This window comes from Patella vulgata, chromosome 5 (assembly GCF_932274485.2).
Source record: "Patella vulgata chromosome 5, xgPatVulg1.2, whole genome shotgun sequence".
NCBI lineage: Eukaryota > Metazoa > Mollusca > Gastropoda > Patellidae > Patella > Patella vulgata.
In genome coordinates, this window is record NC_065883.2 from 51,587,013 (window position 1) to 51,602,055 (window position 15,043).

General features: G+C 34.6%; 1 protein-coding gene across 1 annotated transcript in view; it reads left to right on the forward strand.

Annotated features, from left to right (window-relative positions):
• The first annotated feature begins 455 nt into the window (after positions 1-455).
• LOC126821148 (macrophage mannose receptor 1) overlaps positions 456-15,043 on the forward strand; it is a 38,191-nt gene continuing 23,603 nt past the window's right edge. The window contains exons 1-14 of the mRNA XM_050549491.2: positions 456-529; positions 4,660-4,820; positions 7,033-7,169; positions 7,528-7,649; positions 8,951-9,047; positions 9,146-9,272; positions 10,102-10,196; positions 10,595-10,713; positions 11,083-11,212; positions 11,539-11,621; positions 12,513-12,635; positions 13,547-13,654; positions 14,150-14,308; positions 14,631-14,722. Coding sequence (XP_050405448.2) covers positions 478-529; positions 4,660-4,820; positions 7,033-7,169; positions 7,528-7,649; positions 8,951-9,047; positions 9,146-9,272; positions 10,102-10,196; positions 10,595-10,713; positions 11,083-11,212; positions 11,539-11,621; positions 12,513-12,635; positions 13,547-13,654; positions 14,150-14,308; positions 14,631-14,722 — 1,605 coding nt within the window. The 5' untranslated portion in view covers positions 456-477. The remainder of the gene's footprint in view (positions 530-4,659; positions 4,821-7,032; positions 7,170-7,527; positions 7,650-8,950; positions 9,048-9,145; positions 9,273-10,101; positions 10,197-10,594; positions 10,714-11,082; positions 11,213-11,538; positions 11,622-12,512; positions 12,636-13,546; positions 13,655-14,149; positions 14,309-14,630; positions 14,723-15,043) is intronic.

The following is a 15,043-nucleotide window of genomic DNA, read 5'->3' on the forward strand; positions in this document are numbered from 1 at the left end:
TACAAACGATAGTAGAAATTTTTATTTATTTTTAAAACAAAGAGACCAACGGATAAAAATTACATATCATACAAATCTGTGTAAAATCAACATGTTTTAACGAGTTTTGAACTTCGTAACGTTTTTTTTACCTCCTTGTTAGATAATGAAATTGCAATGCTTGTTCCCCCCTACACTAATATAGATAAAATGTCACATCTTGAATAAACCAGTAAAATTATAGATAAAGCAATCATTTATCTTAACTATAATTTCTGGACTTTGCAATCTTATCCATAAATATAAAATATTGTTCATGCGATCATTAGTATGAAGACTGTGTGGTTTTGACTTGATACAATATGAAATAATTAATACATTTAATACAAGCACTTCATCGTCATATTAATGCTCTTCCGTTCAGAAAATTTCTATAAGTTATTATCAGTTATTATTATAAGTGTTTAAAACCGTGTTACAGTTGGGTGTGCTCTGACCATGAGTGGATATTTAGCAGCAATAATATTGGTTGTTTTATTGCCCTCGTGTGGTAAGTCACTGTATAGAATTGTCTAAAACTAAGGTCAGATTATTTATTCTCTAAATAATCATAATTTAATCGCAATATGTCAATTTAGGTGCTATGGCAGAACAATATTGTGATTTAAAAGTAATAATTGGGATTAACCAACTCAGAGTAATGTTGTTGCAATTCAGTAGAAATAATCATGATAACGATTGAAACATTACAAAACCTTAAAGATTATTTGAGGTGGGGAGAGGTAGTGTCTCTCCCAGAAGGCGCGATGATTTTTTTGAAAAAACTGACTATAAATGGTGCTTTCCAGATTATATCCTGAGTACCAAACACACAGAAACTTCAAACCATCAAACAGATAATTTCATCAAAGTGCAATCTTACTAAAACGTGAGAACCTTAACTTCATAGAGATTCCTCAAGCCTATTATACCCACGGGATCCTTTTCATCCCATCCCTGGGCGAAGAGTTACAAGAGCGTAATTAAAAAGCCGAATACTATTTACGTGTACTAAAATGAAGGGTAGTTATCGGATGGATAGGGGGTGAATTTAGGAATGAACGAGTGTATTCTATTCTTAACGCATTAAAAGTAATATTCTGTCTGTCTGCCTTCCATATCTCATATTTAAAAAAAACCCAAGAGTCTCTAGCATGCCTTTTTTTCGCATATGATGATAAAACCCAGGTCCCATGTACAAATTTGGTAGTGTATACGTAAAATATACTTTGATAGTCGGAAGTCGAGGAAGCAGAGGCGGAAACGCAACTGTCCGGGCAAATCCTCATCCATCGCATCCACCACATAAATAGTAATTACATGTTAGTCTCAAACCAAAGTATGTGTTAAATTCAGATTTATACCATTCTTTGAATTTAGGAAATATAAAAGGGAATGCAATGAAATTGTGTTTCGTCATCAATATACTACAGTTACGAGTTTTGAGACGTATCTATAGACTGCGGCGCTTCAGTCTTGTCTTCCTCGAATTCATTCGACCAGGGATGATTTACATGCACTATCAGTTTATACACATAATGCTTTCATTACTTATTTATTTATTTATTTATTCATTTATTACACAATATTTTACACATGTTTTGATATTTGTTATAGCTGTGTATGTGGATACTATTTTATCTTATATAAGCTTTATAACAATAAACTAATTAAGTGGAAGCATACACTTAATAGGTTATCCGGTGGGTGTCAAGTTCGTATCCTTTCAACACACTTATCTCTAAAACTATATAACCAAAAATTTTAATTGACGATTTAAACACGCGATAATTTTACAAGTGGCTACTCAAAATAGACAAATTATGTTGAAAGACATACAAATCCCTTCATAAGAAATTATATTATTATACAAGGCAAGCTGATAAATTAATGAAAAACAATCATAAATGGTTGTCTCTTCACCTTCTTTGACAGTGTTTGATAAAAGCGACCGGGTGTCAAATGTATAATATAGACGGTTCTCAGATGGAATAATAGACGCTGCCCAGATGGAGCAAGAACAATTCAAAGATGGGGTAATAGACAAATCAAGCATGTAATAATAGACAATTTTCAAGATGGAAAATAAGACAGTTTTAAGATGGAAGGATATGGGAAGAACTCGACAGCAATAATTGTCGATAAATATATATTACTACTAAACTGTGATTAAACGTAATATAATCAATCTCCCAATAATAATTGCCGAAAAGTACCCAGACTCTAATTTCATCTAGAAAGCCAAATTAGTTATCGGTCAAAAAATTGAGAACGTTGAACAGGTCATCGTCGCATTTTGTGAACGTAAGCAACCACTCAACTCTGTTATCCTTCCACTAACTTTGCACTATATTCGTTGATGACCAGATGTCGGAATTAATTGTGTCCGGTGTCGTGATGTTACTTATCTTCTAAATTTAGTAGTATTTGTTACCCAGAACTATATCGTCACCATTTGGATGTCCACGTTATGACCTAGAAGAAGTGTAGATCGGATTGTTGCATGTTTACTAGTATGCTGCTTCCAGTTTGTATATCTCAAGGTTCCCATTCGTCAATCTCAGAAACATTAGTTGTAGTAAGCGTCAAATTTTGGGAAAAGCCAGAGACGGTCAAAAAGACGAGAATTAACATTAAAGTCAATTGTGGCCATCATAATGATGACTGACCGGCCCGACACATTATTGTGGGCGCATCGCAAATTATTCAATGCTTAAATCATATCAACATTATATGTCAGAATTTTATTACATCATAAAGAGACAGAAGGAGATAAATGAAAAGTATCTAATATATAACAGGCTAAATATGTAAATATTGTTAAAGTCATGTTTAGCAATACCGACCAATGTTATAACCATTATGATTGTTTTTCTTTATAAAATAAAATCCATTTATGTTTTCTGGCTTTTGTGATTTTAAGATAAACTTCTTAAAATCGATATAGATAAGTAAGAGAACTAAACCTCTAACTCAATATTTTCTATAATATTCGAAATTAAAAACACGAATATAGAATGGACTAAACCAGTAGCGGATCTAGAAGCTGTGAATGGGGAGGGGCTCCACAACTAGGGAGTCATCCACAATCCCACCTCACAATAAATGTAAAAAAGTACCGTCTATAACACTGAACAACCCGGTAGATCATAGATCGTATTTGAGTCGATTTCCTGGCATTTAAGGGCATTGTTGGGAGCAAGTTATTGCAGATGATAGGATCAGAAATGGAACAGAATCTATAGAGACCTGCTGGTCAATTCTGTCTGTTTTGTCAGGGTAGTATAAGACCACAGTGGAGTGGAAGAATGATGATATAATTATATATTATATAATATACCGAGCTTTAAATATTTTTGTGAGTGGATCTGAAGGGCGTTGGTTGTAGCCTATAATTTGTTTGCCGATCGTTATCTTGCCGGAAAGTAGTTTCATTGAGGTTGATATAAAGTTCATATCATATTATGATTGTTATTTATTTTATGAATCTTGTGGACGCCTACTTGGTTGGGAACCACGGTGTCTCAGTGAGTAAGATGTTGACTCACTAAATTGGAGGTTTCGTGTTCGATCAATGGTTGACCGAGAAAGTTAATCGGGATTCTCCGACGTGGTCTCCCCTATTCAGTGGTGCTGGACGGACAACGTACCGAGGTCCTGTGTACACATTGGCGAGCGTGCACGTAACATTCGAAATAAAACTAGGCCGTAGTGCCTCTCTCCGGGAAAAATTTCCCTCAATTGCCCAGTCGGAGCAGAACAGTAGGACATTAAACCCCATTTCATTTCATTTCAGTAGCCCAGTCAGAGCCGAACAGTAAGACTAAACCCCATTTCATTTCATTTCGCTTACACGATCTCAAAAAACCTCGACTGGACTAAGCACGTATAAACGACTGTCGTTCAATTTGGACTTTTCACGTATTTCACCAAACACAATTCATTACAAAATATTGATAGCTCAATTTAATTAAAACATATAAGTCAAGTGATTTACGGAGACTTGTACTTGATGTTACAATAATATGTTATCTATAGAACATGTTTCTACATCTTTATCTTATATATCTTATTCATGTGCTTTAGTTATCAGTATTATACGTTACGCTCCAACCCGCTTGGTATTTGTATTTTACGGGTGGGTTTAATTGAAACGTAGTATTTCCAGATCATAGTGCTGGTCGAAATTTAAATTTTTCAGTGGTTCTGTTTCGATATCACATCTAGGTATTGGGTACCGAAACAATTATCGTCCATTCTAGAAGAAAAACAGACAATTGACATCAAACTCTTGCTTAATAACGAGATCGTGTAAATTTCTACAGGCTTCTCATGGATCCAAAGTTAACTATATGATTAGTATTATCTATATCATGGACCTTGTTATAAGGTCCATGTCTATATTAAATGTTCAATAAAAACCATGATTTGTTTCTTTATATAAAGAATACTTTATTCGTGATATCTGAATGGTTTTGGAGTACAGGAATGTTCTGTGGTGGGAAATGTCGGTCTCGCCTACCTTACCTCTTTACCTTTCATAGTACAAGGTATGAGATAAATTGAGTAGTATCAATAGATAAGTATGCATTTAGAACTATACCAATATTACAACTTTACACCTTTTTTCTATCTAAATAGTAATATCTCAAAGATGTCCTTATGGTTGGTTAAACAGAGAGGGGAGTAACTCTTGTTATCTTGTTACTCACGATGGTGTGGCATATACCTGGTCACTGGCTAAAGAAAGATGTCATTCATTACAAGGACACTTAGTAATCATAGAAACAGTTGAAGAGAAGGTACAATCTAATTAAAATTATATTTTTATTTCCTTTCATTTTATGGTACTACTTAAGATCTAACATTATGTTCCAATTGGTGTCGTCAGTTGTGTTTTACACAAGATTTTAGTGTGGTTTTAAATAGATCAGTGAGCGCTGTCTGAAAGGACATTTGCTTTTTGCACTACACAAGTAAGAATACGAAACAATAGTCAAACTTGTCCAATGTTTGGTTCTGGTAATACAAAATACGGAATAAACATCGAAAGAAAACGACAACGGGGTTTCCAAACAACTGCCTAGACTGTCGCCTCTATCTGCCGAAATCGGATCTATTTTGTGGATTTTATCTCCAAAGAAATTTGTAAAGTATATCACTGTTAAATTATTATGCATTATTATGTATTTTTACCCTTTTTTAACTGGCAGAAATAATGCCATCGTTATAACTGTATTTTAACATTATTATGTATTTTTACCCTTTTTTAACTGGCAGAAATAATGCCATCGTTATAACTGTATTTTAACATTGCATGTTATTTCACAGTCTGTAATGTATCTTTACCTCCAGCTGTTATACATCCCAAGTAAAATTACATATCTGTAAATGGAGTACATGTAAAATTATCATGATGTTAATTTACATAAATTTGTACAATAACATTTAATACAAAAGAATATTGTATATTTTGACAGAGTTCATGTAATAATACCTCATAACTATTGTAGAATTATATATTATGTAATTTGCCATGGTAACATTACTAAAAGGAATGTGTTTGTCCCCGCTTGGCTAATTAGTCCTAGGTTCTATCCTGGCGAACACAGAAAGTTTTGCGGAACTTTTAGCCGAGCACGTAAAACAACATTCGATAATGTAAAGAAATTGTGTGAGTTAGTTGTATTTTACGGCCGCTTCCACCGAGGTGATATCGCAGACAATAAAGAAATTAAATGAGATGGGGTTTAATGTGCTACTGTTCTGCTCCTTACAATGGAAGAGTAGGTGGCATGACACCGTCAAAGCAAAATGCCCCATACAACTCAATTTATAGCATATGCATGTCTTTATTAGCCAGTTCGATGCATTCAGATTTTGAATAACCTATTTCTCTAAAATGGACTAAAGTGACTGACAAAACAGGCAATATTTTTCACAAAATTCGATATAAGTAGTCAAAGGGGGGAATAATACTTCAAACGGCATTTCTGTTTATGTACAGCTCATATAATGTAAACTAACATTTGGTTGTATTACTACATTAAATTTGATGTAATTTTACATAAGCCTTGTATTCATATGCATCGACAGCGTTTTAAATGTAAGTTAACAAACCATGTGATTTGACAAATCCTGCATTGTATTTTTACTATACTTATAACTGTAAATATACATATAATTTTATAAGAGTACATTACATCGACAATAATATTGTCAAACGAATCTGTCAGCAAATCAGACAGCTTGCAACGACTATTTGTCTAAATCTATAACAAATTCGATTACTTAAAGACTCTCGGTGCGATATTAACGCGAGAGAGAGAGAGCGAGAGGGAGAGAGTGTGTGTGTGTGTGTGTGTGAGAGAGAGAGAGAGAGAGAGAGAGAAAGAGAGAGAGAGAGAGAGAGAGATGGGTTTAACGTCCACTCGACACAAACTCGGTCATTTCGGGACTAACACATGGTTCATTTTTTTTATTTCAATAATTTGCTTTGCGCAGTGGGAGGAAACCGGAGGACCCGGAGAAAACCCACGAGGTTGGACAGGCGACCCTACTCCTTGTCACGTACAACCGGGGAATCTAAACCCCGCCAGTTGACTCAATGACAGACCGTATGATACAGCGCGCACGTGCTAACAATTCGGCCATCCAACCCCCCTAACGCTATAGAATCTTTTGTAAACTACAATATTGTGAAAGTTGAATCTCTAATTGGGATAGCAGTCCTAAAATGGTTCATCCGTTCAATATTTACATAAATATAGGGCGAGTTGAAAATTCAAACCGATCTGTGCTGCTGCCTATATGTAATAAGCCAATCGCCATCTATTTTTGGCGTGAACCAAATTGTCCAAGCCGGAAGAATATATGGCTTTGGTATTTGGATTTTGTTTTCTTAATTAAATGTTGAATAATGGAAGGATACTAGCCATGAGAAATTTTGAATGAGTTGATGGGTTTTTGGACAATATCTTTTCGATTAGTATCATCTATTTAATTTACAAAAAGGAATGGCTGATCACGACACTTGGACGAATACACAAGTTATATCCTGATATTAAGGAATGGTGGATAGGAATAAGTGATCTACAAGATGGTCGTGGTCTGGTATGGGAGGATGGTTCAACACCAAACTCTGTTGTAATGTAAGTTAAAATAGAATTATTCAGTGATTAATTATGCCTCACATTGTTTCTACTAATTTACATGGTTCGTCTTGTTGACGAAGTGCAGATAATTTCGTTTTATACTTTTTAATTTCGAAGACATTGACTGAGCTAGAAAAAAAAGGACATTAAACTGTATCTATGTTTTATTTATCTTACATCCAGACGAATGACTGGAAGAGATTTGGTGAAATCAATTAGTGGGTTGACGAGTCTGAATCATCACAATCAACGTCTCCTTGTTATTTCAAAATCGGAAATAACCACCATTTTAGCATCATTCCCACAATAGTTTATTGAATGGCAAAGTAGAAATTTGCTACATTTTTTATTACAGCCAATGGCCAACAGTTACACCAACAATGAATAATTTAACGGCATGTGGGTGGATTTTGGACCTGTCTTTTGATATTGTTAAATGTACCTACTGGAGACATTTCATTTGTGAAAGATCCAAAGGTAATGCACTTACTACAGACCCAATTGTTTTTTCATTTTTCTTCCGAAGACTGGTTATACGGGGCACAGTTCAAATCTTCGGTGGGATTTTCCATCATAACATCCCCTAAGCGTCACCTAATGAACCGACATACCGTCTCAAGTCCCCGTGCAGAGAGATTATATATATATGGTAGCAACGACTTGCGATTTGTAACTGGGGAGAACCGTCTGTCTATCATACTATGTTAACCAACGAAATAATTCCATCCAATTCCAAAAGGTAACAAGACCTCTGGGCAAAGCCATATTTTGAAAAACATCCGCAAAAACAGAAAATCAGTAATTCTGTTGTAACTCAGTGTTTGTAACGGAGAAACTAAAATCAGCAAGTAACTAATATAAGAGGTTAGTAATTTTAATAACAATACAGTTTCACACTTTTTACTGTTTTTCATCCCCATTGTTATGTCACTTAAACATGACCAGATCGCTTTAGCTTTGAAAATTTATTTACCGATTTGTTTTGTGGGATGATAATCCGTCTTCTTTAAATTGTTCCCGGCTATAGATACTATTGGTGTCGATATATAACCGAGTTTTTATGCAAATAACATGCTGTTGGCTTCGGCCCCTTTAAGAAACAATTGTGAAAAAAATAAAATATCTTGGTACGTGTTGATTAGTGAAAAAAAAGGGATTAAAATATACATGTTTTTTTCCAATAGTAAATGGATTTGATATTGATATTAAAACGGGAGTTCTAAAATTTATAACATAAATACTTAAAGAATTTTAGTATCGACTCTGTTTTTTCCGAAACCATAATAAAACACAAATCAGCAAGAAAACTCTCATGGCTACAACTATTTTAGGGACAAAAATCTTATTTTCCTCCAAAGGTAATTTACTATGTTTGATAAAGACACTTAAGTGGTAGAAAGTCTTCTTGAATATACTGTAAAACACACCGTAAGCAACTCAAAGAGAAATGTAAGATGCTGTTAGTTTAGTTTATGAATTATTTGGAGCCACGGAGGCTCGTTGAATATGACTCTAGCTCATTAGCCTGGGGATCTCGGGTGCCATGCCGGTGTTGGAAAAGGAAGTGTCTCAGGATTTTACAGTTTTGTTTGTCAGTGGTGAAGGACGGAGGGCATGTCAAGGAAATTATCTAGTTGTTCGGATGGCACAAACACGAGAGATCTTGTATACCACTGGAAATTGAAATAAGACTAGACCGTACCGCCGCTGCATTTACCCGATCGGTACAGGAAAGTAAGATGTAAAACCACTTTCATTTCATTCATTAATTATTACAGATGTTCCGTTAAGTTGTGAAATAGATGATGGTTGGACTGGACTCAATAATAAATGTTATAAAATGTTTAATGGTAAACGCACTTTCACAGATGCAAAGTAAGTATCTTCTTTAAATGGTCGTAATATTGAGATTCTGTCTTATATTTTTCGTTGTTAGCAATGATTCCTTTTATGAAATGAAATCTTTATTCTAGTAACCAATGTAACCTTAATGATGGAGAATTAGCCAGTGCACCTGATGACAATACACAATCCTTTCTCTGGGGTCTGGCTAAAAACAGTGGTGGTAATACATGGTTTGGACTATCTACAACTTCACAGGTAAACTGAAACTATTAAGTTATTTATATAGCAAGTCGTAAGACTGAACATTTAAACCACCCACCTTTGTGTTTTCCCTAAGGCAAAGTAGATTCTTCTAATTTACATAATTAGCATAATATATCGACAGAGCCAATGAAATGGAAATCCAGTCTTTATTTGTTTGCGATTGTCAGCTAATTTATAATTTGCCTGTTTAGTTTGGCTTGATCAGTTGGTTTTGTTTAACCCTGTCGATGCATACCACATTCTAATTTAGTTACAATTTCCATTATTTTATTTTTCTGATGTTTTTTCTGAGGGTCTAATAATTTTGGGTGTAGCTCATGGATACCAATATTATGGGGGATAACCATATTTCTTAATCTCAGGCTAAAATTCTGTTCATAAAATACAGGGAGCAAAGTTGACTGGTCCTTCAGATTTTTTAAGGTTTCAATACATTCTTGTACTATACAAGAAACGGTTCAATCCGCTTAATTCAGCTTTCAGAAGAAATTGTTTCAACTAGAATCTGTTAAAATAGTTTTACTGGCAAGATGGCTGGAAAACGTACCTTTTGCAGCTCTTAAAACGTACCATACCTAGACTTATAAGACCCTAGTTTTGCACCTAACCTTGTTGGTTTTCTCAGAGTACTCGGGTTCCTGTCACCTCCGTGTGTACAGCGAATTGTAGAATTAAAAGCATTTCTTTCTCTCTTTAAAAGATATTAAACCATCCCTTAGAATCGGGACAGGCATCCGCAGCAATACACCTAAACTATATATATTTATTATGCTACACTAACAATTTCTTGATTAAAATGCGGGTATTATTTGTTTATTAGAGAAAGCCAGTTAAATGGATGTGGACGAAGGGGACAGCTCTAGAAAATGACCATGTGTACTGGAAAGATGACACAAAAAGTCAAGCTCTCATACCGTAAGTTATACAAGTCGTAGCATTTTAATCAAAGATCTAATACAAAAGAAAGAAAGTATTTTATAGATTAGTCCAGAATGTACTTTAAGTCACAAAACATTCAAACTGAACTGTTTCAAAAAGGTATGGATTATAAGACACAAAGCATTCTCTTGGCATCTTCAGTTCTGTTTGCATAAATACAGTTGTTTTCTCATGATATTGTACAAACAACATGATGAAAGTATGGTTGTAAAATCTATAGATTGTGGAAACAATATCCTTGCCAGAGAATGAAAATAATCAGGCAATTATACTTATAAAAGGTTTTGCAAAAGTTTTAAAGCTAATTTTCACATTGTTTGTTTATCCAACAAAAATATCTAAATTGACCAAAATATGAGGTTTTATATCTATAGGAACGCAAACCAGACATGTGTTCAATTAGAAGTGGTTGATCCAAAGATAAAACGAAGACTGTCCTGGTCAACCAATAACTGTGCCGATGAAAAGGGATTTGTTTGTGAGAAACCGCAAGGTAATTTATCTAACTCTATCTGCATATAAGTAGTCTCCAACCAAAGGATTTGGATCTCTTTGATTTTGCTCAAACTGTAGTGATTCATTTACCAACACACCCCTCTAACCGCCAATTACTTATAATAGTTCCACCTGTTCAACATTATGGGTATGTTTACTATGGAACGGCTTTCAATGGTTCACTCGAGTGTATCCCTGCCGCATTCCACTCGCTAGGCCTATCGCTCGTGGAATACTTGCGCAGGGATACACTCTCTTGAACCATTAAATAACCTGAGCGGTATTCAATGGTCATTGAGTTCTATCTATGTATTACTAGGTGTTTTTTGACTAATCATTGTATTATTATTTGTGGTTATTTAACTAGGTGTTTGTGAAGATGGTTGGTTGATACATCAGAAGAATTGTTATCAGTTGAATAGTCTTATTACTTCATCATGGAATGCAGCTAATATATATTGTAAAGCTCAAGGTGGTAATTTACTCAAGATAGAATCGTAAGTAAATATGATATTTGCTGATTAAAATTTGTAAATGAAGCACCTCGTGTTATTATAATCTAAACATGTTTATGACAATTTTCGAGAAACTTTGTTTAAATACAATTCGCACTATTCCATATCTTACAGGAACATGATGTAGGTGATGTTCTCTGAAGTTGGAGGGGTTTGTTTTTGGGTATTTTGGTTGATAACGCTGTGATAACTCGTTACATTTCAAAAGGGCTAAAAATTATAAATAACATTTCAACAATAAACTTCTGTAATTTGAAATATTTTGTTGTAATAGAAACAATTTATTCTTTACTTAATTTCAATTGTAGGGTATCTGATCAGCTGTTTATAGTGGCCAATGTTCTAGATGATTTTCCACGAGGATCAGCTGGTATATGGTTAGGTGTAATAGGTATAAATACGTCTTCATGTTATTTATATTGTATTCTAAATCATGTCCAATATGAAAGCCTTTTAGGGAATTGGTTTCAGGATAGGCTTTAATAGTATTTTATTTTAAAATGTAATTCTTGAGATAATTGAAAAGATATAGCCACTCTAGAATATTATTATTCGGCATTGAAAATGCCAAAGAAATGTTTAACGGACATACATGTGAAACGTCTTCCACCTAAGGATCACAACATTACTTACTTTCCATTTATTAGTAGTAACATTCCAATATCACCAGCTTATGGAGTGTTTGTGTCTCAGCTAATTCGTTACGCGAGAGCTTGTTCCTTTTATTCTGATTTTTTAAGTAGATCGAGGCATTTGTCATCTAAGCTTTAACTACAAGGATACTTGCGCACTAAACTTATTAAAACCTTCAAAAAGTTTTATGGCCGTCATATTGATTTGATTGGTAAATATAACGTGTCTCTCTCGGCTATTATTCTAGATATATTTAATTGACACGTATACTATTACTATCTCCCTGATAATGTCTACTACATCGTTAACACAGTTCATCGCGTGCATTTTGCATACCGATAGTTCATTGGCCAATCACGCTATTTTACCGACATTTCGCCTAATAGTTTGGATGCAGCTATGGCGGCAGGGTAAGCTTACTCTTTCGGACACCTGTTACCACTGTTTGTCGTGTATTTTGTACACGAGGAGCAGTCCATTTGCTGATTACACTATTTTGCTTGAATTCACTATTTTGCCTAGAACGTTTTTTAGGACTTCGAATTCTGTCTTATGGTTTGGATTGTTCGTACTTGGTTTTATTTTATTTATTACTACCTAGTCTAACAATCCTTTGCTACACTGGATGATCCATTGTTTATTATTATAGATATCAACAAAAATGGAGTGTTTACATGGGGTGATGGTAAACCTTTAGGAAAATTCAGTAATTGGCTTGCAAAACCTATAAAAGCAAATGCATCAACTAACGCTTGTACCTTTATTGATACGGGTAATTTTTTTATTTATTTTGCTAAATTTTCCATCTACGTCATGGGTCGATTTGGGCTTGATTATGTAATGAATTTATTCAAAAAAGACCTGGATCCAAGGGATAGTAACCTGGCACAGCTCTTCCTCCGCCACGCCCAGTCGCGCACATTTAGCCACAACTCGAAGAACAAAATCGATTTGTCTGGTTAATCGAGGTAACTACATTAATTAGTTACCCTTATCCACACCGATATTTATTGTCAAACGTGGTTGGTGAAATTAGGGTCCAGTTTACATGAATTAATTATGTTGTTGATAACATTTCAATAAGAAATGAAATGAAATGAAATGGAATTTAACGTCCTACTGTTCTGCTCCGACTGGGCTAATGAAGACAGGCATACGCCGTACAGTGTGTTATGAGGGAAAGTTTGCCGGTACATCGGCGCCAAGGCCTACTCTTATATCGAATTTCAACTGCCATGGGATCTTTTACGTTCACGCCAATGTGTACACAGGACCTCGGTGTTTGGTCCCATCCGAACAACTAGAGAGCAGTCCTTGTCAGGCCCTCCGTTTTGTACCACTGACAAGTGGAGATCACGCCGGAAAATCCGATGAATTTCTCGGCCAACACCGGTAGCGAACCAGCGACCCCCAGGCAAGCGATCCACCACGGATTCCATTTCAATAAGGCAATATTTTTATAACAAATTCCCACCGTAATGTGCTGTGTATATTGTTATATTATCTCATTGTCATATATTCAGCAGTTTCCCTAAAAGAAAATCCAGTCTTTTGTCAATCACATTTTGAACGTTGTTTTTTTTTATCGAAGACAAAGAAAGTTATTAAATATCATCTGTAGGCATAGTTAAATGATACATTGCGTTAATCCTAATTCTAATTTTATTTATATACTTTAACTAGGTGATGTAAATGGTAAATGGCAGATTACCAGTGACTGCACACAGGTGAAACCATTTGTTTGCCAAATACCTGTTAATCAACCTGTCAAAAAAGCTACATTGCCACCAGGTAATTCTTGAATGCATTGGTTAATTGGGATTAGACCATTAAACAAAAATACGTGTTATATCAACTCTATAATTGCAATTATAAGTTCTATAGGTTCTAATGTTGACTAATGAATATAGACTATAAAACCTCGCGTATTGTTACTTCATAGATACACATACTAGTACCATGTTTGGTTTAGAAATGGGAAAATGTTTTACATTGAAGTAACATACTCTTATATTATATGGCCCTCAATAATTATCAATATTATACGATTATCAGTTTAATAACATTTTCTCAGAGAAACCCCATTTTGGCTCGCTACCTTGACAGGTACCCCTACTCAATATGCATTTAGTTCATGATTCCCCTATATAGTGTAATATAATGAAATAATAGCTTTGTATCTTTCAGTAGTTCTTCTTGTGAATCTTTCCAAGTTGTAAAGAATATTTGTATGTTCCCCTATAATATGGTATATGGTAAACTAAATTCCTGTTTTACATATTTCAGAACCACTTTCTTGTGAAGGCGGTTGGATTCTGTACTCGAGTTATTGTTATCAGTTCAATGATACAGATTCTTCATGGTTAGATTCGCGGAAATCTTGCAGCGATTCTGGTGGTGATTTAGCTCGTATAATGGATAGCTCAACACAATCATTTATGTTAGGTAGGCCTCTTTTAGTTTTATTCACAAGACATTTCTTTTAAAACTTTGATTTGATAGTGGGAGTGTTATTATCATGCATCAAAAATGTGTACTATATTATTATTGTCTTTGTGGTCATATTGTTGTACCCAAATGTCGAATGAAGTATTGACCCGTATACAAGCCTGGGATCAAATCAAGTCAATCGCCTGCATAGATAACAAGTTTTATAATCAAACCACTTAGTCACCCAAATTCCAGTAAGTTAGCGCCTAGAGGACTGCTTGTTCAGACTTTTCAATCATTGTGGTAATATGATTTTAATAGTCTAGTTTATTTACAGATCAAGTAGAAAAACAAAGGGGTAATTATTGGATTGGGCTGAATGATAGAATATCAGAAGGAAACTTTACATGGCTAGATGATAATACCCAGGTAAGATATACCACACATTGTAATTTCTAACAAGATCATTTTCGTAACAACAATACGAAGTGGTAATCAAATAATTCCATTGTTTAAGCCAACAAAAAGTGTATTTATCTTAACTTGCGACAGTTCAGAATTCACATACATAGTTAACAAACTTAATTATCTTGAATGGTACCGCCACTAATATTGCATTAGTATATTACGGAAAGTTGGTTATAGCCGAAGCGTTCAATTATCAATACCAACGGATTCGCTTTTTGGAATTACTGCTGGTGGGGTATATCACTATTAATTTCGCACCCCTGCTGTACAATGAAAATAAAA